The 27,587-nt window shown below is 40.3% G+C and overlaps 1 protein-coding gene across 1 annotated transcript in view; it reads right to left on the bottom strand.

The window, feature by feature from the left end:
• Positions 1-22,224, bottom strand: part of LOC117479911 (microtubule-associated serine/threonine-protein kinase 1-like) — an 80,717-nt gene extending 58,493 nt beyond the window's left edge. Inside the window, 2 exon segments of the mRNA XM_034127024.1 lie at positions 7,495-7,523; positions 22,107-22,224. Coding sequence (XP_033982915.1) covers positions 7,495-7,523; positions 22,107-22,145 — 68 coding nt within the window. The 5' untranslated portion in view covers positions 22,146-22,224.
• Positions 22,225-27,587: the final 5,363 nt, after the last annotated feature.

Raw genomic sequence — 27,587 nt, 5'->3', positions numbered from 1 at the left:
ATAATGTGTCCTCCCAAGCTTCCTTGCAGTCAAAATGGCAGCAAGACGACAACAAATAGGGATTTAATCATCTAGTATCCTGCCTAAATGTAGTAAATCTTAACAAATCAGGTATGGAGTTAATCTACAAGACACTTTGGTAAAAACAGACCAAATCTTTCTATGGATGTCAGTTTCTGAGCAAAGATAAAGACCAAAATGGGGCTTGGACCAAACTAGGTAAAGCTTGTTTCTGGCGTGTTGTTGTGAATCAATTTAAGCCCCTAATAGTCAATAGAGAGGAGTGAGGAGTCAGCACTCAATGACTCAACCACTAACGGTTCCCTCGGATGCAAATCATTGGTTTTTGGAACGTGTGTTTGGTTAGAAGCCTAAAATACAATATCTGGTTCACAAAAGCTTATGGGTTTTTAACGCTTTGTTCCACGACATAAACGAACACAGTAAATAAATACCCCACTTCACTTTTTGTGTCATAGGAAAAGTGGTTGTCAGCAAGTGTCTGAATTTGTGAATTTTATACAAGGTCACTGGTCCGGATCAATGCCAGTAAAGTCCCCGCCCCGGAGCGGAGCAACGACACTGAAATTAAGAAGCAGTTTCTTACGGCGCGCTATTGTCTATTGCTACACACACACAGAGCCGAGCTTCAATGAAACACAGAGACCCAGAAGTACTTGTACTGTAGCATATTATTCTCGAATCAATCATTTTTCAAATTATGAATGCAACTCTCTGATTGGTCTGGTGTCTTGCCTCTGTTGCATTCACTGAACACGGGAAATTACCATCCTGCCGTCCTCTCTAGTGTCATGATGAGGTTCAGGTAAAGCACGGTTAATGTATTATATTATTGAGGGAGAATTGTCCGGGGCTACAGAAAAAACATTCGGGGCTAAAGACCCCAAGGCCCAGGCCAGGCGACGCCACTGGACTAAACGTAATCACACCCAACATTAGCCGCGTTTAGCTTAGCATTTACGCCTCAACTATTATAAAAGTGGTGTTAATATGTGGAGATTATCCTGCTGGACAAAACGTGTAAGTATCATCAACATTTGTTCGTCACAGATCTGATTTTCTGGAATATGTGCACAATAGTGCAAAAGCCAATTTGAAAAATCCCATTGACTTTTAGTCGAGGGAACCATTGCGATGCTAACATGCTAACATCCGAGTCTGCTAACAAACAGACGTCATCCCTGCACCCCCGCTCTATTAAAAAAGGACCTGTAAGGCTTGTTGTCCTCTGTCTACACCCTGTAATTATTAAATATAAACGATAGCAGTCATTTTTTAATCTTTTTCCTGAAACTTTTCCAGAGTCTCTTTACACAGAGGGGACACATGTTGATGTATTAAAACCTATATAACACATTACACTGCAACACCTCAAAAAGCCGAATAGGGTCAGGGTTAGGGTTCTCCATTTATCTTTGTTGATGTTGCAAATGGAGCTGCTTCTATGCAAGAACAGTTTCAGATTGACCCCGACAAAATATCCGGTCGACAAAAAACATGTTGTTGTTTCTTATATTCTATTTATCACCGGCGAAAAGTCTCTCCATGCTTTTCATTCAATCAAAATGCAGACGCAATAGTTGGTAGGATTTCTGAGCTCTGGGTAAAAACATCTCTCCAGTGAATCACACTGCAGGAAAATAAAGTAATCTAAAAATTATATATATTCTTCAGTCTGACTCATGTTTGGCTCATGCACTCATCGACCACTTCAGAGGGCGAATCAGTCACTCACGGGTCTGCTGGAAATGTCACTACGATGAGTCACCTCTCAATAACTTAATATCACGTCATCAAAACCATGATAATAGACACAGACCTTGTTCCATTGGTTTCTTTGGACATGTTTACAGGGGTTTAAATTAGAGATGTCCCGATCCGATCACGTGATCGGGGATCGGAGCCGATCACGTGATTTTCAAAAGATCGGAATCGGGAGAAAAAAATCGGGGATCGGAATCTTTTTTTTTTTTTTTTTATATAAAATATTTTTCTTATTTTATTTAATGTTACAAAACAAAAATGACCATGTTCACGTCTTAAAGTCATCCTGAGGCCTTAGTTTTGGTTTAAAATTACACAACATCATGTATGTGTTGCTTCTTTTGGGCTTGTTTTCATAGACCTGGTTGCTTATTTCTCTCAAATCTGGCAACAGAGTGGGCGCAGTGTCTAATAGTAGCAGTAAGCTAACGAGAGGCTACGTTCAGCTGGTGCCTCGGGAGTCGGGACAGAGAAAATGTCAGGAGTTTGGAAGTATTATAAAATTGAAAGCGAAGGCAGTGTAACAGCCAGATGCAATGTTTGCAAGGCGGAGGTTCCGCGTGGTGGAAAGAACAGAGCTACGTTCAACACGACCAATCTAATACGCCACCTGAGAAACAAACACCAACAACAACACGACGAGTACACAGCGGCCACTCAGGTAACGGCACTGAAACAACCAACACTTTCAGAGACTTTTAAAAGGAAAGAGAAACTGCCCCAGAACAGTGAAAAGGCCAAAAAAATAACAGCCAAGATAGCTGAATTCATCGCGTTGGATGACCAGCCGTTATCTGTTACCTTTTTTTTCTCTTAATGCATTGCATAAAGATCGGATCGGGAAAAATCGGTATCGGCAGATTGTCAAAATCAAATGATCGGAATCGGATCGGGAGCAAAAAAAGGTGATCGGGACATCCCTAGTTTAAATGTCATGTATGATGATACAAGATGGACATTTGACTTGTTTATTGTTTTGTGTGTAGATGGAAATGAGTTCATATCTAAATCTGGCATAAATCACCTCTTTTCTTTTCAGACGAATGTTTTTGTTATGCATGGTCCTTGTTTAATAATGGCCACGGTATCTCTTATATACAGACTAAGATGCTAGCAGCTCTGTGAGGCTACGTTTTGAAACAATTGGGCTTTAAGTTGACTGCTTTCTATTTCAGAAATATTTGTTGTATCTTAATTTCTCTTATGTACATTGTCTTGTTTTTTAATGCTGCTGCAACGCAAACATTTCCCAAATTGGGATCAATAAAGTATTAATCTATATATATATCTCTATCTATCTATATATCTCTATCTATCTATATATCTATCTATCCATCCATCTATCCAACCATCCATCTATCTATCCATCTACAGTATTTATCTATCTATCTATCTAAAGTATCTATCTATATATCCATCTATCTATCCATCCATCTATCTATCTATCTAAAGTATCCATCCATCCATCTATCTATCTATCTAACATATGCATACTAATATCTGTAAAAGGACAATGCTAAGATGCTCATATTTCGCAGGCTCAGCATCTTCAGCGTGTTTAATCGCTAACATTTGCTTATAAGCACCAAACCACGAGGTGCAGAGGAAGCTTTTGGATCCGCTTGGTGTTGAATTTCATTATCTAATGTTTCTAATCAATGTTTGCGTACGTTTGCAAAGGGAAGAGTCAAACAAACACAGGGCTTTTATCCACTTGATTGCTGTATGTGCCCCAAAGTCAACATTTATTTATTTTAAATTACTTAAGCCAGGGGGAGTGTGTGTACCAAACATCACAGAGCTACGCTACTAGCTAAATAGTGATCGTTTGAAACAGATAACTTTACATTACCTTAACGCATATCCCTTAAATAGTGTCTGCTAATCATGCAATTTAAAAAAAGAGGAACTTTCACGATGCGTCTTTTGCTGGGACTTCAAAAACTGATGATCCCTCAGTGTTACAGTAACAGTATGAGACTCTCATCGTGCACATTCAGCAGAGCAGACATCTGAAACCACGTCAGACACAGAGTGACCTTACACAGCCGTCACACTGTCAGCACGAGCCTCTCAGAAAAGTACACTGCAGACACTGAGAGGAGATGAATGAACAGAAACCCAGAGCTACAAAATACACCAAAAATACTGAAACCACACTGAAAATAACTGACATTTTGACTTTAATTGAATGTATTATGTCAACAAGTTTCCCATACCTGTATTAGGTTAGTTGGAAGCAATACTATTACGTTGAAACTAATATTTTTTGTTTACACGTAATCTGGAGGAGGCGTGTGGCGCAGTGGACTAGTGCGTTGGTGTTGGGATCAGGGGGTCACAGGTTCAAACCCCACTGCAGTCAGCATGTCGTTGTGTCCCTGAGACACTTCACCCCAAATTGCTCCTGTGGGAATTGTCCACAGTATTGAGTATGTAAGTCGCTTTGGATAAAAGCGTCTAACAAGTAACATGTAATGTAAGGTAGTATTGCTTCCAACTAACCCAATACAGTTATGTGAAATCTGTAGACATAATACATTTCATTAAAGGCAACGGTTCAGTTTTTTCAGACACAGAGTGACCTTACACAGCCGTCACACTGTCAGCACGAGCCTCTCAGAGAAGTACACTGCAGGCACTCGAGTGCGAGAAAGAGGAGGATGAATGAACAGAAAACCAGCGCAACCACACCTCACAACAAATCACCACTGTCTCCATGTACCTCTTAGTGCGTCGGAACATGCTGGATATCTAGGCGTCGGTCTGGGGAGCGGCAGACGGAAAGCAGCAGGTTTCTGGGAAATGTGTTTGGATAAAAAGCTACCACAAGCTTCAAATGAGAGATAGTGTCAGCTGGGCAAAGTGTGGGCAAACACCAGAGGATGGAAAGAGAGGGAGGGAGGGAGGGAGGGAGGGTGGGTCTGCCTTTTCAGAAAGGAACAACAGAAGGGAGAGGCAGGAGATTGTGGGTCGTTTTCTCAAGGCTAAGATGCCACGGTACACAGTGTCCTTCTGTGACTTTTTCTCTATTCTTTCAATGTCCGTGCACTCAAAGAACACGACAGGCAGTTAAAAGCGTTTTCACTGCAGGCTAAATGAATGAAAAAGGGGAGGTAAGTTATCTCCGCTGAAGACGTGACTGAGGTCATGTGGACGGTTACATAACTAAAACAGATGTTGAATGGAGTCAAACATTCAAAAGAAAAGCATCACGGATGACGATGCACGCCACACACACACACACACACGCGCACTTGTGAATGGATGAAGCAAGCAGATTGAATGTGAAGCTAACTCTAATAGATGATACTAGCATCCTATGTAGAGAGAAAGAGAGGACACATTCAAATGGGAGATGTCTCAAGTGCTGGTGGAAAGAGAAAGACACTAGAAGCAGTGGTTCAAGATTTAAAGAAGTGATTGCAAAATTAAGTCTTATTCTATAGAAGTCTATGAGAAAATGACCCTACTTCTCTCTTGGCATACACCTCAGTAAGCATTTTATAATGAGTTCATGGATGTTGGGCTACTGGTATTATTTAAAAGTCTCTTTATAAAAGCTACATATAATCTGAAAGCACTGGTTCAACATTTAAACAACTGAATGCAAAAATAAGTCTGATTGTATAGAAGTCTATGAAAATATGACTCGATTTATTACCTCAGTGAAAGGTCCCATGTCATGTCTGGTTATTACCCGTCCCCTTGTGTGTTATGTAGCTTTTTCTGCATGTAAACGGTCTGCAGAGTCACAAACCCTCAAAGTACACCCTGTAGCGAGTAAAACTCTAACACAGAAAAGACCTGTCTATGCTGCCCCAGAACGCCTCGTTGGAGATTTCTCTTTTTCCATTGTTTACTTCTTGGGTATAGTGACGTATTTCGGGTATAGTGACGGCTCCGCAGATTGGTGCCGTTACGTTACGTCCACGGAGCCGTTACGTTTGGACCAATCCGCGGACTTCCTCACACACACACATGCACACACTCGACGGGACGTTGCGAGGCTCGCTGCTGCGTGGAGCGGGACAGTGTGAGCTGGCTGGGTTTGGCGAGACAGCGAGACACCGCGGAACTCAGCCTAAGCACACACACAAACTCCCAGCCAGACTGCGGGTGTGTGTGTGTGTGTTTCGGGCTGGGTGTCGCTGTGTCTCGCTGTCTCGCAGACGGCCACTGGGCTCACAGGGAGAGGGGGGGGGGGCAGGAGCTCCAACAAGCCGTTTAGGACAGAGAGTGAATACACATACTTTACAGAGATGCTGTATGAGAAACCAATGTGAGTTTGGAAAATTGCACAATTTAAATGTATTCTAGTAGACCTCAACAATGGAATTATGATCAGTAGAAATGGCCATGTCATGGGACCTTTAAGATTTTCATAATGAGTTTATGGGTGTGGGGAGTGATACTAACTTTATAAAAGGAACATTCATCATTTTCTAATGACATGCTTTGATTTAAAAGTCTACAAAGAAGCTACAGCTATCAATTAATGTAGTTGAGCACAATAGTTAATTTAGATAAATGGCATCTGAATGCGTCTGTGATTTGCTTTAATCACGTTGTATGCTTGCAGTTTTGTAGTAGTTTATTTTCTGTATTACTGTTGTCCTTGGGTTGGCTGGAGCTGCTTACATACTGTATATACTGATGAAATGACAAACTCTAAGTGTGTACAATGGAGATATTAAAAAGGCCAAGAGAAGGGATTTAAAGGGGACCTATCATGCAAAATGCACTTGTTGATGTCTTGTATACATAAAGATGTGTCCCCGGTGTGTCGGGGAACTCACGCAGCGTCAGAAAACAAAACCCTCTCTCTTTTCCTCCGTACCCAGATCTCCAAAAACGGGGGAACAACGGAGCTGATCCAGATTTGCGTCCGATATGACGTAATATCTGAAATGTGGACCCACGGCCCTATCAGAAAGTTGCTATCAGAAACAATGCCCGACTGTTTTGGACATAATATGGTCGGTGTCACATTAGCATCGCTAACACTCAGAGCTAACCTGTACTGGAGAGAGTATGTGTAAAAAAGCAAGAAATAAAAAAAGGAACTCACCTTGTGGTAAACCCGCAAGAGAAATAGCATTTGAGCTCCATACTGTTTCAGAAAGAATCCTTGAGCATTTAGCTGAGTATCTCGAATAATTCTGAGCAGGCACAAGCTCCCCCCCAGAATCATCCTTTCTCTAACAGGGCTGAAATAGAGGGATATGGGGCATGGCTAGAATGCATGATCTGTTTGGTATTTTGAGCAAAACACTTCATAGACATGTTTTTTATATATTTGTATATATCTGAGACCGATAATATATGCCTAAAAATAGCATAATAGGAGACCTTTAAATCACAGAGCTGTGTTGAAAACCAGAGGGGTGGCAATACGAGAGAAACAGATGAATAACTAAGCAATGGAAGGGAAGAGGGGGAGATGAAGAGGGAGTAACTGAGCAGAATGGATTTCAGCACCATGGATAGCCTCCAGAGCTCCGGCTGCTTTAATCAGACGCCAACAGACTAACCCTCTCTATCCAACGACTGCACACTCCACGCCACAAGCACCATCCTAAGAGCTTTCAGAAACCCAACGTGCTAATCATGCTTAGCAGCTTCTCTAGGTGTGATTGTTTTTCTCTCGCCCTCTCCCCCCTGAGAGAAGGGGAAAGAGACGCTGAGATGAATCAGGGAAACACTCACCTGCTGTTCTTGCGAGGAAGTGGCAAATCCTGGTGGAAAAAAAGAGAATGAGAAAGAGAGATCAGGTACAGAAATACACTTTCACATGAGAAAAGCTTGACATTAACACAACCAATGCTGAATAAAGTCACCAAAAACCTTTTAAGAGATTCTTCCTTCTTAAATTGGATATTTGACTTGAAAAAGGATGATGGGATTTTAGGGAAAATCTACATTCTCCACCTTGAAATGGGAAGCCTGTTTTTATCAAATTATATATCCATTTTTGAGGGGCAAATCTATTCTTATGGAGCTTGACAGGAGTAGCAGCAGTAGCTAGCTTTAGCCTTAGTGTTGTTCTTTTAAGTCACCATCAAATTATATTTAAAACTCCTTTTATTGGGCTCTTTTCTTCAAACCTTGTCAGCTGGAAAGCCCTAGAAAGTCAGCCAGAGATATAACATTTTAACTCATGGAGATAACGTTAGCATCGAAACATTAGCATCAATAATGAAGCTTACTAGCTAAAGCTGATCAAATCTGCTAGCAACAGTTGTCATCGCAGCTGATCAAATCTACGGTCTCCAGCTTGTAAAAGGCGCCATCTTTAAAATAAGCATTAGTTTTTTAGCTGTAATCTTCCCTTATGGACCTTGACAGGAGTACTGCAGTTGCCTCATTGTATTAGAATGATGTCTTGTCACCATCAAATTATATTTAAAACTCCTTTTACTTGGCTCTTTTCTTCAAACCTTGTCAGCTGGAAACCCTACAAAGTCAGCCAGAGATAACATTTTCAACCAACTCGTGGACATAACGTTAGCATCACATCAATAGCATCATTACTGTTGCTAACTAGCTAAAGCTGATCAAATCTGCTAGCGTCAGTTGTCTTTTCAGCTGATACAATCAAAAACTCCTTTTACTGGCCTCTTTTCTTCAAACCTTGTCAGCTGGAAACCCTACAAAGTCAGCCAGAGATAACATTTTCAACCAACTCGTGGAAATTAGCATCAATACTGAAGCTAACTAGTTAAAGCTGATCAAATCTGCTAGCGACAGTTGTCCTTTCAGCTGATCAAATCTAAGGTTTCCAGCTTGAAAAAGGTACCATCTTTAAAATAATAATTAGTTTTTTAGTGGTAATCTGTCCTTATGGAGCTTGGCAGGCAGCAGGGTGTGGCTGACTGAGCGGGTAATTACTACAACCTGAGCCCGGGGTTGTTAGCGGCCCCTGGGGGTTTTGGGCCCTGGAGATGCCCAGCTGGCTAACGAGGTAACACATGCAACTAGAATTTAAATTATCGTATGATGTATTTGCATCCATGTTTGTTTACAAACGAGCCAGGCTGTTCATTTCTGCCTCTGCACCCCCAGCTCTCTCTCCCCCCCCTTATTTCTCTCTCTTTTTCTATCCTCCCATCTCCTGAGTCCAGATGGACGGAGTAGATTGCGCAGCAACAGCAGACACTCTGTGCACAGAATAGAAAACAGCATGAGGCGAGCCAGATCTCATGCCAGCACAGCCTCTCTACAAAACCCTGCACACTGCGATAGAGAGGGATGGAGCAGGGTGTACACAAGGGTGGAGTAGAAGCTGAGAGAGAAGCGGGATCATGCCATCAGCCAAACCCTGGAGTATTCTGGGCTTCAACTTCTTACTTATAGTATATTCATTTAATGCTAATTCATATTTCTACCCCACTACAGTTCAGAGGTACATGGTGTACTTTTACTCCACTACATGTATTTAATCCCTTTAGTTACTTTCCAGATGTGGATGAATGATGTGAAATCTAACCAAGTGTTAAATCAGACTTTAGTTCCACCTGGAGTAAATTCTCAAGCTACCCTGCAGTATACAAAGCCATTCAAACTAGCTGCACCTTTACCAGCTTTGAGAACACTTTCATGATCAATCATTATAAAACATATTTTGAAATAGTCCAATCTGCAAAATGACTTATTTTACTTTTGGTACTTTAACTCTTTGTTGATGATAATACTTTTCTACTTTTACTGGAGTAACATTTTGAATGCAGGGCTTTTACTGTAACAGAGTATTCCTACACTCTGGTACTTCTACTTTTACTCAAGTACAAGATCTGAGACTGAGTACTTCTCCCACCTGTGCTCTGTGTAGTAAATGCTGTTTCAGATGTGAGCCATCACTACAGAGTATACAGCAGCAGATATAATTAATGCATTAGCCGCCTCACACCTTCTCCTGTCACACTGCTGGGTAATGCTGTTAGCGACGCATCGACCGCACGCTAACCACACTCAATGCAATTATTAGGTTAACCTTCAGATAAAGAGTGTGTGTGTGTGTGTGTGTGTGTGTGTGTGTGTGTGTGTGTGTGTGTGTGTGTGTGTGTGGACCTGCTGCTATTGATCCCCACTGAAGCACGAAATATGTATTATAGTGCCTGAAAGCTCTGTGCTACAAGGACAGGTCTGCAACTCAGCAGTTGAGCGTTTTTAGTTGCTGCTAGCCACCATACAGAAGGTTGACTCTATGACAACAATAACCTCCAGAGGATAAAGCCGAGGAGTGAGGCAACACATCACGAAACACTCATACGATAGGGAGAAAATAAAATAATTATCCTGCCTTCCTTATAATCCAGTCACAAGGCTATTCCACTGCATGTCCCGAGGGTTTTACGTGTTAACAGAGACAAATCCCTCCTCACAAGGACAGCTGAATATTCAACCTATTGATCCCTTTTCACTTCGTCCTCCATTGATCAGGCTAATTGACCCTGAGCCGTCAGAGCCGAGGAGACGATGACTTACAAGAGCGAGCGGCTTCAAGAGAGGCTTCCCCCTGATGAGCAGGGTTAACTAAACACATAAAACAGGAATAGACTTGACACAGCAGCCACAAACTCACAGTGTAAACACAGCCATATCAAACCCCATCATGTCACTCAGAATTAAATGTATTCTTTCATGTTTGCATTGCATAATAAACGGTTCAACAGCCAGGGTTTTAGAACTACTGAGCTCATTAGGCCAAAGTCCACCAAAGGAAAACAGGAGATTTTGAACAAACAACCTAAAGAATGTCTTAAATATTGATATATCAGGGCTGCCAACCCTCACGCATTGAGCGTGAGAGTCTGAGCTCCCATGAAAGTTATTTACTTTAACGAGGTAAATCAGCTAAAAGAAAACCAAAAGAAGTACGCATCGTAGCACCGCTCCGAGAGAGAGAGAGAGAGAGAGAGAGAGAGAGAGAGAGAGAGAGAGGAGAGAGAGAGAGAGAGAGAGAGAGAGAGAGAGAGAGAGAGAGAGAGAGAGAGAGAGAGAGAGAGAGAGAGCGCAGGTACCTGGCATTGTTGTTGTTATCTCAGTGGGTCTCAAACGGTTTGGACACCATTTATGTAAACAATTATTTCCGAGGCACGCGTTTATATGATCAGTATAAAACAATAAGAGAATAAATGAAAAATAGTTATGAAATACTATATGACAGTAAAACAAGAATACAGTTCACCTTTAGGTGAGTGATTTGTAAAATATCCATAAAGAAAAAGAAAATCTGTTTCATATGGATGTTGAGAGAGGTATCCATAGATCTCCTAATGTTGTTCTCAAAGTGCACCAGATTGATGCTTTTAACTTCAATATTTAAAAAAAAAATCCCCCTAGAGGATTTTAATCCCTTTCAAGTTATGTTTGTCAATTTTTTATGTAAATAGTTTGTACATGTTCAATACATTTGTAACACTGGACACAGCATTATGCTGCGTTCACACCGGACGCGATGCGCTGTTTGGGGGCGGCGCGATTACATGTAAAGTCAATGCAGAGACGTGGACAGGCGCGAATTCGCTCCGACGGCGCGCATGAAGCGGTGGACGCGGCGCGAATCACACGATTGAGGCGATTGAACGGTGCCGCGTTAAACGTGAGAGTTCAATTTTTTTCAACTTGAGCGTCAAATTCACGTGACGCGTTCTCGCGGAAGCCAATCAGCGGTGAGAATCTCAGCCGCCGTCACTGACGTTCAACCACACAACATCAGCCGTTAGCTGTTAGCAGTTAGCACACAGAGCTCACAGCTCCTCATATCTGTTCAGAAACTGGACAAAAGTTAAACAAGTACAAACCACAGACTGTCTGTGTCATGGTGAATACAGTCGCTGCTTTATTTATGTCTGTAGGCCGTTGTTGTGAGTGTGGAATGAGCATAGACAACGTTAGCTTAGCCTGGTCGATCCGATCTTCATTCAGAAAACAAGCATTTTAAAAGGTGTTTTGCCTGCCGTCTTGTCTGCAGACTTGTCAAAGCCTTAATTCATGGTTGTTACTAACCGGTATCAGTATGTTGTTACTTCGGCATCATTTAGAAACGTGTATTACAATTTAATCACGGTAAAATATGTTCATTTGTTGTAGTTGTAGCTCCCGAGCCAGCGCGTCTTGTTTGAATGATGCGAGTAAACACAGCTGGCAGCCGCGGTGAACCTCCAGCGTTTAGAGCGATGCGATAGGAGCGATTAGAGCGAAGCGAATAGTCGCATCGCGTCCGGTGTGAACGCAGCATAAGTGCTAGCGTTAGCTGGTGACCTAGCGTTAGCTGGTGACCTAGCGTTAGCTGGTGACCTAGCGTAGCATTTGCTATGCTAACAGTAGCCTACCTAGCTTATCAACTAAGCTAGTTGGCTGGCACTAGCATTAGCTGTCAACCTAGGGTTTGTTATGCTAACAGTACCTGGCCTTGCTCTTCCCCAGCTCGTCCAAATGGTCACTTCTGCCTAAAAAAAACATTTTAACGACTGCCTAAATGCTAAGAACAAGGCTTTAAATCACCACATGTACACTTTTCCATCTCCAGTATCTGGTGTTAGCTATGGCCTTGAGACACTAAGTATAAATGCATGTATTTGTGTATGTCTTCAGGAAGTGTTGTAGTCTTATAATAAACATTAGTTTTTTGCAGTCAATTAGGAGCTAAGCACACAAAGAAAATCAAAATTCATTAAACCCAGTGGTGCAGTGGAGCAGACTGACAGTTTATGAATCTGAATCCAGACCTGTGAACATCTGCTCCCTATCTGTCTGTCTGATGTCCCTCTGTGGGGCTCTTTAATGCTCAGGCATGTCTAGACAATAAAAAAGAAGCAGCCAGTTGGCACATTAAACAAAGTGCAGCCGTCCACCGGTGCCTGAAATAATAAATGGGCATGCTTCCATCTTCCCTTCTTCACATTATGTCTTTCCCTGCTTCACGGTTGCACACAGTAAACAGGTAAATGCAGAATTGTAAGTGAAAGTCTACGCTGTGCAATACTGTATACATCCCTGTGCTACTGTAGCTCAATTATTCAATTCTCATGTGATGTGGCCTTCATTAACCCAGTAACATTTCCATTAAAGTAGTCCTCTGTCACCCTGACTTTATTATAAGTCTTAGTAATCAGTGTCACGTTGTATCTGCCTGAATTTAACCGCCTAATCCTCCATTCCAGTTTAATCTGTTAAGGTGAGAAACTCAATTCCCAACTCCAATTTAGACTTTGTCAGCTGTCATTGTGGCAGGAGACCGATTTGCTCCTAAATCTACCTTTGTGACTCTCAGTGTTCCCGAAAATAAGTAGATACATAAGAAGACAATATAAGTCGAGACACTAAGGGCAAAAATTATGTTTAATGCACTGGTCAATTTTGACAATTTGGAGAATTTTGCCATTAAGTTTTTCCATTTGTGTTTGTAGATTTCCTAGAAATGTAGGCTCAGATAATGCCTCATTTAGATATTCAAACATAACATTTCAGAAAACAACAACAAATATTGTCTTAGTGCTAGTAGCTAGGTTTCCCATATTTACCTGTAGAGTCTTACATAAATAAATGGTATTTAACCCTCCTATTGTCTTCGTTTCCCCCCCTTACTTTGGTGTTCGCGGTCAAATTTGACCGGTCCTGTTTTAACTGCTATTACATTAACACAAAAACCATTAATCATCACTACATTTCATTTAACACCCTTTCAAACTGTACATATTGTATCAGACTACTGGTATACATGAAAAACTGCAGTAAATATACAAAGAATAGACACTGAACATGTATTGCGTGTGCCAGGTGTGATCCATGTGGGGGGATGGGCACATAAGAGCGGGAAATGTGTCAAATTGTGTGTGTGTGTTTGTGTGCCAGGTGTGATTCACATGGGGGGATGGGCACATAAGGGGGGGGGGACATCTAGTGTGTGTGTGTGTGTGTGTGTGTGTGTGTGTGTGTGTGTGTGTGTGTGTGTGTGTGTTTTATCTGATCCGGATGGTTACTAATTCCTTTTCTTTATGGCGGTCACACCATGGGTGTTACAAAGTTGACTAAATCATCCAAAATGCAATGAAAGTGGTGATCAGCAATTTTATATATTCAAATGTCTACTGTGAAGGATATCATAAAGCCTTAATGCAATCGAATGTAAAACAAAAAAGTTATGATTGATGAAAGTAGTAAATCGGTCAGATTTGACTCGAAGACAACAGGAGGGTTAAAGGCCGTTTCATAAAAACATATATATTTGTTTTAAACCTTGAATCTAATATGTCAAACAGAATGAATTTGCATTGTTCGATTTCTGATATGGAAATGTATGCCCATTAGCACATATTTAATAACATTTCAGAAGAATTTAACAATGCAATACAACAAATAATTGTCTTAATATAAGCAATCTGGGTAAAAACGTCATGGTGATTCATTTGATCCTATTAAACTGTAGTGTATCCTATTAATGAAATATTTCCTCGCTCTACACTCCTACTCCTACAACATATTCTGAAGCCTGATTTCTGTTTCTTAATTCTCCTGTGGTTTAATTAGTGTGTAAGAGCTCCACGCTTATTGCTCATTGCATGGCTGCACGACCCACGTCACAGCATGTAGAAATGTTGTGAAAAAAAAAACACCAGACTGACAAGCAGAGATGGGAGAAGTACTCAGATCTTGTACTTGAGTAAAAGTAGAAGTACTCCGATCTTGTACTTGAGTAAAAGTAGAAGTACTCAGATCTTGTACTTGAGTAAAAGTAGAAGTACTCCGATCTTGTACTTGAGTAAAAGTAGAAGTACTCAGATCTTGTACTTGAGTAAAAGTAGAAGTACTCAGATCTTGTACTTGAGTAAAAGTAGAAGTACTCCGATCTTGTACTTGAGTAAAAGTAGAAGTACTCAGATCTTGTACTTGAGTAAAAGTAGAAGTACTCCGATCTTGTACTTGAGTAAAAGTAGAAGTACTCCGATCTTGTGCTTGAGTAAAAGTAGAAGTACTCAGATCTTGTACTTGAGTAAAAGTAGAAGTACTCCGATCTTGTACTTGAGTAAAAGTAGAAGGACTCAGATCTTGTACTTGAGTAAAAGTAGAAGTACTCAGACCTTGTACTTGAGTAAAAGTAGAAGTCCAGAGTGTCGGAATACTCTGTTAAAAGTCCTGCATTCAAAATGTTCCTCAAGATAAGTAGAAAAGTATTATCATCAAAATATAGTGAAAGTAGCGACAGTAAAAGTAGTCATTGTGCAGATTGGTCCATTTCAGAATAATATATATGATATGTTTTATAATGATTGATCATGAAAGTGTTCTCAAAGCTGGTAAAGATGCAGCTAGTTTGAATGACTTTGTATACTGCAGGGTAGCTTGTGAATTTACTCCAGGTGGAACTCAAGTCTGATTTAACACTTGATTATATTTCACATCATTCATCCACATCTGTGAAGTAACTAAAGGTATTAAATACATGTAGTGGAGTAGAAGTACAATGTAGCATAACATGGACCTCAAAATTGTACTTAAGTGCAGTACTTGGGTAAATCTACTTAGGGACTTTACACCACTGCTGACAACACATGGGGGGGTTTCTATCACAAACACGACAAGCCCCCCGACTACAGCTTAGAAAGCAGCTTTCCGCGTTATTTCCTCGCCTGCTCTTTTTCTCAAGGTTCAGCTCCGTCCTCTGGGGGAGTGAGCTGCAGTTCGAGGCTTTTTAAAAATTGTCTGATCCACTTTAGTCCCAGGCTATTGCACTGACAGGAGTGTGTGTGTGTGTGTGTGTGTGTGTGTGTGTGTGTGTGTGTGTGTGTGTGTGTGTGTGTGTGTGTGTGTGTGTGTGTGTGTGTGTGTGTTTTTATGGTTGCCTCATGTTTCTAGTCACTCTCGATACATCATGGTAACACGCACAAAAACCTTAGGCAGAAATCTACAGAGATGAAAGGGATGAGGAAATTCAAGTTATTCATTGATCTGTCATCCATCCGTCTATATTTCTATATATCCATCCATACATGGATCGTCTGTCAAACATCCATCCACCTATCCATCATCCATCCATCTTTCCCTTTCTGTATTTCTCCATCCATATCTCCACCCATCCATCCAACATGTCAGTAAACCAGAGTCCAGCTCCTGGTACACGTTTCCTGCCATATAATGAACACTATAAAAATCATCCTTCTCTGTTTGTCCTTCAGCTCATCCTGCCTGCACTAAAGTAATAGAAAATCCCCAGTGATAATGGGATGGCATTAGCTGAGCTGCATGTCTGTAAAGCGTATTGCTGCTCTGTCGGGATGAGCCGTCCAGTCCAATCATTTCCTCGACACGCTGCCAGAGAGAAATGTCGGGGAGTGGGTTCCTGCAGACCAACAATAGGATCAATCAGAGACTGTCCCAGCTGCCAAGAGACGGTCATCATCTCCAGCAGAGACTGACAGCAGTGAGTCTGACGGAGGGAGAGGCTGATGAGTGTCATGCATACCAGATGGCCTGCTGCTATTTATATTTAGGAAGCTATTTATCTTATTTATGTGGACTCATGTGGACGTCATGGCCAATGACTGACGGTGAAAAGTCCAAGCAGAACTGACATAAAAATGTAATTTAGTATAATGTTGTTTGTAGACATATTTGGTGAAAACTAAAGGGTGTGTCTGAATCAATATATAGATTTGAAGGGGCTCTATTCTGCTCATGTTCAGGTGTATATCAGTATGTAGTGTCTCTACTTTAAAGAGTCCTCTCCTGCTGATGTTCAGGTGTATATCAGTATGTAGTGTCTCTACTTTAAAGAGTCCTCTCCTGCTGATGTCCAGGTGTATATCAGTATGTAGTGTCTCTACTTTAAAGAGTCCTCTCCTGCTGATGTTCAGGTGTATATCAATATGTAGTGTCTCTACTTTAAAGAGTCCTCTCCTGCTGATGTTCAGGTGTATATCAGTATGTAGTGTCTCTACTTTAAAGAGTCCTCTCCTGCTCATGTTCAGGTTCATATCAGTATGTAGTGTCTCTACTTTAAAGAGTCCTCTCCTGCTGATGTTCAGGTGTATATCAGTATGTAGTGTCTCTACTTTAAAGAGTCCTCTCCTGCTGATGTTCAGGTGTGTATCAGTATGTAGTGTCTCTACTTTAAAGAGTCCTCTCCTGCTGATGTTCAGGTGTATATCAGTATGTAGTGTCTCTACTTTAAAGAGTCCTCTCCTGCTGATGTTCAGGTGTATATCAGTATGTAGTGTCTCTACTTTAAAGAGTCCTCTCCTGCTGATGTTCAGGTGTATATCAGTATACAATATGTTTTAAAAACAACTTTATCCTTCTTAAAAAAGGTGAACCAAATGCACACTAGCTGCATTTTTATTTCAGTGTTTTATTTTATTGCAGTTTTCCTTACATGAAAGGCATATCATTTAATATTCAATCAATAATTTGGTTGCAATTTCGAGCAAGTTAATACACTTTATATAATTTTAAAATACTTGCTTTTTTATTTACACATGACAGAACATATTTGTGTGCCAGCGAGGCAAACAGAAATGTTGATTTGTCATGTTGAAGCAATGCATCATGGGAGTGTGACCCCTGACCCTGACTGCAGGGGAGTGGGGTGTGTCGCCATATGGTGCTGAGAAAATGATTGCAAGCGTGTGTGTGTGTGTGTGTGTGTGTGTGTGTGTGTGTGTGTGTGTGTGTGTGTGTGTCAGAGAGAAAGTGACAGTTGGGATGATGAGACCCAGGGGAGTGACAGGCAGTTAAATGGGACACAGAGAGCCAATCATACGTCAACACACACACACACACACACACAGAAATATAATGAAATGGGTAAAAAACTCCATGAATATAAAATGAATTCATAAACCTGTTCTGTACTTACATTTCCTCACTGCATTTAAATTGTGATTTAAAAACTATTGCGCACATTTTTATTGTATTTAGATTCCTATGATTGTATAATTTAGTTTTAGTTGTAGGTTGGAGTAATATAGTGAAATCTAACTTACTCTTTCTATTTTATGTTGTATATTCTTCAAATACTTTAATAATAATGTATATATTTTCTACTGTTGATTGACAAAATAAAATCCCAATTTCAGATGAATAATGTATATTAAATAAAATAAAATACTATATAACATAATGCAATATAATACAAGTCTGTGCGTTCCCTCCAGAGGATGTTTCTCTCCTAATGACATCACTATGTAACACTTGCTCTTCTATTGGCTAGCGCTCCAACACATTGTATGTGATAGGCTAAGGGGCGGGACATCTCTAAGCAGTTGACCAATCACAACAGAGCCGGCCAGCTAACCAATCAGAGCAGACTGGGCTCTGGTTTCAGACAGAGGGTGAAAAGAGGTGCTGCAGCACAGGCAGTATGAGAAAAATAAAGAGCTTTTTGAACATTAAAGCATGGAGACATGTCCCAGTAGAGACACTACATACTGATATACACCTGAACATCAGCAGGAGAGGACTCTTTAAAGTAGAGACACTACATACTGATATACACCTGAACATCAGCAGGAGAGGACTCTTAAAGTAGAGACACTACATACTGATATACACCTGAACATCAGCAGGAGAGGACTCTTTAAAGTAGAGACACTACATACTGATATACACCTGAACATCAGCAGGAGAGAACTCTTTAAAGTAGAGACACTACATACTGATATACACCTGAACATCAGCAGGAGAGGACTCTTTAAAGTAGAGACACTACATACTGATATACACCTGAACATCAGCAGGAGAGGACTCTTTAAAGTAGAGACACTACATACTGATATACACCTGAACATCAGCAGGAGAGGACTCTTTAAAGTAGAGACACTACATACTGATATACACCTGAACATCAGCAGGAGAGGACTCTTTAAAGTAGAGACACTACATACTGATATACACCTGAACATCAGCAGGAGAGACTCTTTAAAGTAGAGACACTACATACTGATATACACCTGAACATCAGCAGGAGAGGACTCTTTAAAGTAGAGACACTACATACTGATATACACCTGAACATCAGCAGGAGAGGACTCTTTAAAGTAGAGACACTACATACTGATATACACCTGAACATCAGCAGGAGAGGACTCTTTAAAGTAGAGACACTACATACTGATATACACCTGAACATCAGCAGGAGAGGACTCTTTAAAGTAGAGACACTACATACTGATATACACCTGAACATCAGCAGGAGAGAGGACTCTTTAAAGTAGAGACACTACATACTGATATACACCTGAACATCAGCAGGAGAGGACTCTTTAAAGTAGAGACACTACATACTGATATACACCTGAACATCAGCAGGAGAGGACTCTTTAAAGTAGAGACACTACATACTGATATACACCTGAACATCAGCAGGAAGAGGACTCTTTAAAGTAGAGGACACTACATACTGATATACCACCTGAACATCAGCAGGAGAGGACTCTTTAAAGTAGAGACACTACATACTGATATACACCTGAACATCAGCAGGAGAGGACTCTTTAAAGTAGAGACACTACATACTGATATACACCTGAACATCAGCAGGAGAGGACTCTTTAAAGTAGAGACACTACATACTGATATACACCTGAACATCAGCAGGAGAGGACTCTTTAAAGTAGAGATACTACATACTGATATACACCTGGACATCAGCAGGATATGTCCCCTTTAAATGGAAATACCCAAGTGAAGTACTACTTCCCAAACACAGACAGACACCTAATCATTCAGCTGGCGTCCCTTTATCTATAAAATTACTTTCTGAATCTGACTCTACGATGATTAATTCCCTCGCAGCTCCTGTCATACATCACAGCAGCGAGGCAGTGAGCGGGGGGGATGATGGGAAATGAAACACACCTCAGTACTAATCCAGAGTCCTTTATACCCTCTTCCTCTCTCTCTTTTCACGGTAATAGGGGTCAATTTACTCCTGAGCTGCAACTCGGCTGACAATTCTCCATATTTAGCCCCAATTTCTCCTCTCATAAAGCCCCTTTTGTGCTCCATCATGAAAGCATCCAGCAGGTACCGTCATATTCACACTGATATCCTGGAAAGACCACATGCAAAACGACCAAACAAAGGACGTATTTTCTCTGCCGCCTGAGCCAGTAGACACATTTCTCGTTATTATAGAGTAAGCGTTTGTCCAATGCTTTGAATTTAAAAACTGCGCCAATTGAAAATCTGCTCAAAGATTATAGGTTGAGAAACTATGGATATGCCTGACATGTTATTAGCATTATTGATATTATTTCTATTGTTAAATATGAACATACCAACAATGTCTCTGAACCCTATTTGAAATGTATTTATATTATTTATTATTATTATATATTTCTTTATTTTTTTATATTAATATTTCTCTTCTCGTGTTTTTTTCATTTTTTATATACACAACTAAAATACATTTAATCAATTTTTTTAAACGAAGAACTCTTATGTGCATGAGTCAATATTAAAACTAAATACAGCGTTTAATCACAAATGAAATGTATTTGATGATTGTAATGTTCTGTTAAATATCTGTTTATTCTCTTACTATCTGTTGACGTTGCACATGGAGCTGAAAACTCAAACTTGCATTGACAACAAACTACTATCATGTTGTATATTAAATAAAACAAATGCACCTGGCGCCTGCAGGCTGCTCATCTCTCACTCCACTGAACCACAGATTGATATGGAGGGTGGGGTTTGACCCGTGGTGGAGGGGCTGCTTCATAATGGATGAACGCAGTCATTGCAACACGTCATGTTATTATGCACGAACCACGATTCACTACACAACAGAGTCTGTGTGAGCTACACTAAATAACAATGCTTCATATTGATAACAGCAAAGCTAGAGTGTGAATATTAGACGTGTGTGATGTGGATTTGTGTAAAAAAAAGGGGGTCAAGACCTGAGACACACTGTAGGAGACACATCAGGAAACATACAGTGGGAATACCCTTTTATTTGTTGTCTCTGCAACTACAATTGTGCAATTAGAGCTGGCTTAATTTATCAATCAGGCTGTATATTAAATAACTAGGCAGCTATTTTAGTCATGTATTAATTTAACCATTCAGTGCATTTTTAGGCTTAAATGCTAAATATTACATGATTGCAGCTTTGCTTATGTGTGGGTGTTTCACTTTTTCCAGTTAGTAAGGTGAATATTTGTTGGCACGAAACAAAGAGAAGCAGTTGTATAACATCACTCAAGGTTCTGGAAAATAGCAATGTTCACTTCTCTCTGTATCCTGAGGTTTATCAGGTCAAAGATCTCGTTGAATATGCAGTTAAATAGTCAGCAGATGAATCGATTACATGTGGATCATGTAGATTAAAAAGCTAAATGTTATACTGTATGTCCTTTTCTTTACAGACAGATGGATCCATTCGTTCTTGACTAAGAGTGAATAAGCTACCTGCGCACATATTGCCATAATAAATACTGATACCTTACAGTAAAGTACATTGTTTTCACCTTGCACCAAAAGGATTTCCTATTGTATTGTTGAGCTAAAAACTAAAAATCACACAGACTTGAATACACAAATAAGCCTTTTTGCAATGAAAATGCAACTACTTTGAATAGTTTCAATGCATTTAGCGTCCCATTTTTATATATTTTAGTAGTAGTTCCTTCTATTATAGTGTATTGTGACTGTCTATTTTATATTGTGTGTTCTATAGATACTCTAAAGACATTTCTATTTCTATTGTTGATATGTAGATATTAACTGTTTGTATGCATGTCATTTTTAACTGTCTTGGTAGCATACTTTGGTAACAGCTGGAAACAATGGGACATTTAATATAAATAAGAGACATAATGCATTTAGTATCCTATGTGAGTATTTTATTAGTTGTATGTTGGTTTTGATGGTGTTTTCTAACTCATTCTGTCTATTTTCTACTGTGTTCTCTAAGGATACTCGTTAGACATGTATATTCTCTACAGTTAATTTGAACTAGCTTGTTAACATACCGCTGTAACACAACTATTTTCCAATTTGGAAAACCTAAATGGTCTTTGAATTTGTGGTCTACAGCTTAATAAGGTGTATTCTAAATGACTCTGTCTATTTCATATTGTATATTCTGGAGACACTCTAAAGGCATGCATATTGATAACTGTTAATATGTATACATGTATATCTGTATGTGATATTTACCTGCCTTGATAACATGCTACTGTAAGAAGACTATCTTAATGGTGTCTCTGGCCTTCAGATGGAAACAATGGGACATGTTTGTTTTAGGTTTTCTTTGTACAACCAGACACACACACACAACAGGGTGATGCTATGCAGCCCAACCAGCTCACCTGCAGCCTCCTGCGCCGGATTATCCCCGAATCATCCATGGTGAAATGAAGAGGGGGGGTTTCCTTTTACTAAAAAACAACCTCTTGACCCCTCGGTAATCTGGGGTTTGACCCTGCGTCCACACCCGAACTGCACACACTGCTGTCACGTAGAAGAAGCCCAGGAAAACACACACATGCCCAGCAGCAGACCCATTATATCTGGATGTTTTGTTTTTTTAAATAAATGTCTCTTCCTTCCAGCTCCACTTCAGATTTCAGGGTTGCCAGTCATGCTGCGGTGCGCAAAGCCTCTCCTCCCGGGGCATCCTTGACATTTTGCCAGACGTTTTATGGGCCCGTTTGAAGCAAATGCACACAAAACGTTTCATATACTACCAGCCGAAGTCAAGTCCTTCTGTTTATCCACAAGAAAATCCCCAGGAAACGTGAGATTAATCCCGCATTTGGCTCACAAAGGACGATGTGTCTCAAAGGAGGCGAAAAACAACCGAGGATTTCACACACTGCTGCGCCGGAATTGACGCTCCCCAGACGGGCTTTTTCTTGGAGATCGTCGCTCCGGCTGACATTGCTGCAAACACAACCAGGAGTAAAAACAGTGTGTTGCTGCCTTTGGTCCCTTTTTAAAAAATATGTTAAACTCGCATCTGTTTCATTCATGCACCCACTGCTCCTCCACTTCCTCAGGAACTGGAGAGCCACAGTAACGCGATATTTGTTCCCCGTCCTGGGATTCCCTGTCGCCCCTCCTCCTCTCCAGATGAAAGGAGGGAGGAACCAGCAGATACCTGGGATCAGTTAAAGGTCCCCTATTATACTGTTTCTCATCAATATATTACAGGTCTCAGATATATACAGAACATGTCTCTGATTGGCTGAAACACCAAACAGATCATTGCAGCATCCCATAATCCCCTCTGTTTCAGCCCTGTTTCCAAAGTGCTGATTCTCTGTCTGTTACTTTAGATTAAAATAAGGAGCCCCTCCCCACGCCCCTCTGAGAGATATTTGGTTACAAAGAACACAATGGTGCTCTAGGAGGAATTCAGTGTGATAAGGTGGTAACTAATGGTTTTCCTCAAGCCAAAACATCGTTATGACATCATAAAGTGGCCAAAAATCTGATCAGCTCATTTTCAGACAGGTTTTTATATAAATGGATCAGGACAAAAAGAGAGAGAATCTTTGTGCTGGAAACTTTCAGAGTCTCTTTCCACAGAGGGGACACATGTTGATGTAGAAGAGACATGAAGAAGAGGGGACACATGTTGAAGTAAATGAGAGAGGGGACACATGTGATGTAGAAGAGACATGAAAAAGAGGGGACACATGTTGATGTAGAAGAGACGTAGAAGAAGAGGGGACACATGTTGATGTAGAAGAGACATGAAGAAGAGGGGACACATGTTGATGTAGAAGAGACATGAAGAAGAGGGGACACATGTTGATGTAGAAGAGACATGAAGAAGAGGGGGACACATGTTGATGTAGAAGAGACATGAAGAAGAGGGGACACATGTTGATGTAGAAGAGACATGAAGAAGAGGGGACACATGTTGATGTAGAAGAGACATGAAGAAGAGGGGACACATGTTGATGTAGAAGAGACATGAAGAAGAGGGGACACATGTTGATGTAGAAGAGACATGAAGAAGAGGGGACACATGTTGATGTAGAAGAGACATGAAGAAGAGGGGACACATGTTGATGTAGAAGAGACATGAAGAAGTGGATTTTGCATAATAGGTGACCTTTAAACATGGAGATAATAATGTTGATGTTATACCCTGAACATGGGTTGGGATAGTTCAAGGTCACATTAATGACATGCAAGCTTGTTATACAATGTGTGGATGGAGGCTGGTTGGAGCTTCAGCACCACAGACAGCGACATATACAGCAAGTCATTGATGGGAAAGTGCCCCAAATTACAGTAAAATGACACAAAAAAAAATGTTGATTTAATCAGAATCAGAATCAGAATCAGGTTTCTCACCAGGTAGGTTGACACGTACGAGGAATTTGACTTGTGGTGTCGTGGTGCATACAGTACATAAAAGTCAAACAAAAATGAAAAACACAGATAGCGAACTATTTTAAGAACACTATAATAACATTACAAAAAAATAAGAAAAAATATAGTAAAATAGAAAATAAAATAAAGCAGTATTTACATTGAAATAAAATGCAATAAAATGTAAAATATGTGCAGTAAGCAAACCAGATATTGCCATAATAACCACCATTACAAACATTCACTGCTTCTTGCTACGGTTTGAATGTATTCATAACACTAGCTTAATTAGGCTACTCAGCAAACGTAAAATGTATATATTTATATAACTGTTGTATAAATTGGGATGCTAATTCTGGCAAAAACCATGCTAAAAACAAAATGTACTTATTAAAAGATGAACTGCCAAATCTAGATTGACCATCATTTGATGTATATACATGTAATACATGATGTATTGAATAACGCTTAAAAAATAGCAATTGATAGCATAAACACATAAGGACATTTTTATTGGAGATAGTAAATGATGGTGCAACAAAATTGATATTAAGCAACCAGTCATGCCGCCATTAATTACACTGTAATCAGAGTTCTAATTGTATTGTAATATTATATTTTAACTGTACTATGTAATGTTTTATTGACCTGTACTTTAATCATGTTTTATAATTGTTTGTGTGATAGAGATTATGCAATGTTTTAAGTGTTTATTGATTGTTATGTACCTACCACCTGATGGAAATGAGCTATTAGCTAAGATCTGGCATAATTAATCTCTTCACTTTTCTGAGATTAATGTATTTGTATGCATGGTCCTTGTTTAAATAAATACTTAAAGGGGACCTATCATGCAAAATGCACTTGTTGATGTCTTGTATACATAAATATGTGTCCCCGGTGTGTCGGGGAACTCACGCAGCGTCAGAAAATAAAACCCTCTCTCTTTTCCTTCGTACCCAAATCTCTAAAAACGGGCTACAACGGAGCTGATCCAGATTGGCGTCCGATATGACGTAATATCTGAAATGTGGACCCACGGCCCTATCAGAAAGTTGCTATCAGAAACAATGCCCGACTGTTTTGGACGTAATATGGTCGGTGTTTAGATTAGCATCGCTAACACTCAGAGCTAACCTGTACTGGAGAGCATGTGTGTGAAGAAGCAGGAAATAAAAAGGAACTCACCTTGTGGTATAACCGACAAGAGAGAAAGCCTTTGAGCTCCATACTGTTTCAGAAATAATCCTTGATAATCCATGATATGGCGTTTCATCACGGCAGTATTTAGTTTAGACAGTAGCTGCCGGGTCCCACATGAGCTCAGCCCCCTCTTTTTTTATTTGTATCAATTCTTTTTTTTTTTTAAAGCTTTATACCAAATCAGCACTTTTGAAACAGGAAGTGAAATAGAGGGATATGAGGCATGGCTAGAATGGCTGATCTGTTTGGTATTTTGAGCAAAACACTTTATAGACATGTTTTTTATATATTTGTATATATCTGAGACCTATGCTATTGCCTAAAAATAGCATGATAGGTGACCTTTAAACAACAAGTCAGATATAAGGTATTTTCTCATAGACTTCTATACAATCTGCCTTTGTTTGTACATTTCATTTGAAACGCCCCCTGTTGGCCATAAGAAAGAATGCCAGTTATTCTGCATCAGCTTCCCCTGGAGGTTGTCCCTTGCTTTGGACATAAGCTAAAGGTTTCAAGGTTTCAAGGTTTCAAGGTTTCAAGGCTTTTATTGTCATGTGTACATAGCTACAGTGTAGATATGACAATGAAAATCTTAGGCTCCTCCAACAGTGCAACACAATAAAACAGATAAAATAGTGCAAGTAAATAAAATAGAATATAATAGAAACAGAATATGATAGAAACTGTGCAGAATAGTCTATATACAGTAATTGGAATATTGATGATATATGTGAGTTGCAAACAGATGAATGTTATATGTTCTAAACTAAGCTAAGATGTTTTCATGTACCTCTTGTGTAGCATATTTTCCTAAATAAAAGGTCTCACTGGGCAACACAGTGTTTCCACCCTTCAGAGTGACAGGCTGTGAGCCCTTTGACAGACCTGTATTACGATTTGCAGGGGATTAGGACTTTCACAGTTGTCCATGCAGCATATGGTCGGATCTGCCCACGCTGCCATGCCTTCATCAGAGCCAGAAACAGCAGGAGGTCTGCAGCAGAACCCGGCCCACGCTGACCCCCCCCCACAGGAAACGGGCAGGAAGGATCATGTTGGTCTGAGTTCAAATCACTGAGTAATGTTTTTGTAAAGGAAAGCCTGTCAGCAAATAGTTTCTCACTGACAAACAAAATGCCCTTTATTGAGATTAATACACAACATGTACAAAAGACAACATTTTTATAACTAAAAGTACATATTAGAAAGTACACAAGAAAAAGACCAAATTAGACAACAGCAATTACTTACAAAATATACAAAATGCAGAATACAGAATACATATGTAATTTAAAAAATAATACGACAAACAGAACCCAACCCTCCCTCCAGACATATAAACACAACCACCACACACACACACACACACCACAGCACCACACACCACACACACACACACACGCACACACACACACACACACCACACACACACACACACAGCACACACCACAGCAACTCACTCACTCTCTCACTTCACATACACTCACTCACATCACTCACTCACGCACTCAGGCACTCACTCACAGTAGGTATGGTAGGTAGGTAGGTATGTAGGTTAGGTAGGTGTAGGTATGTAGTAGGTATGTAGTTAGGTAGATGAAAAATATAATATCAACACACACACACACACACACACACACACACACACACACACACACACACACACACACAGCCACACACACATACACACACACACACACACACACATCACAACCCACTCACACACACAACACACACAATACACACACACACACACACACACGACACACACACACACACTCACACACTCACACACACACACACACACACACAACACACACCACACACACACACACAACACACACACACTCTCTCTCTCTCTCACATACACTCACTCTACTCACTCACTCACATCACTTCCTCACAGCACCATCCACTTCACAGTAGTTATGTAGTTATTTAGGTAGGTAGGTAGGTATTTATTAGATTAAAATATAATATCAACACACACACACACACACACACACACACACACACAACACACACACACACAGATACGCACGCACTCACAGGTAGGTAGGTAGGTAAAGGTAGGGTAGTGTAGGGTGAAAAATATAATATCAACAACCACACACACACACACACACACCACACACACACACACACACACACACACACACACACACACACACACACACACACACACACACAGGTGTTTCGCTGTTTGGTCAAGCGCTAACAAAATGCCCTTTTGACATCATTTTTTAAAGCTAGCTTTT

Source organism: Trematomus bernacchii, unplaced genomic scaffold, assembly GCF_902827165.1.
Source record: "Trematomus bernacchii unplaced genomic scaffold, fTreBer1.1, whole genome shotgun sequence".
Taxonomy (NCBI): Eukaryota; Metazoa; Chordata; class Actinopteri; order Perciformes; family Nototheniidae; genus Trematomus; species Trematomus bernacchii.
The sequence above is the reverse complement of the archived record's forward strand: the minus strand, read 5'-3'. Positions and strand labels throughout refer to the sequence as shown.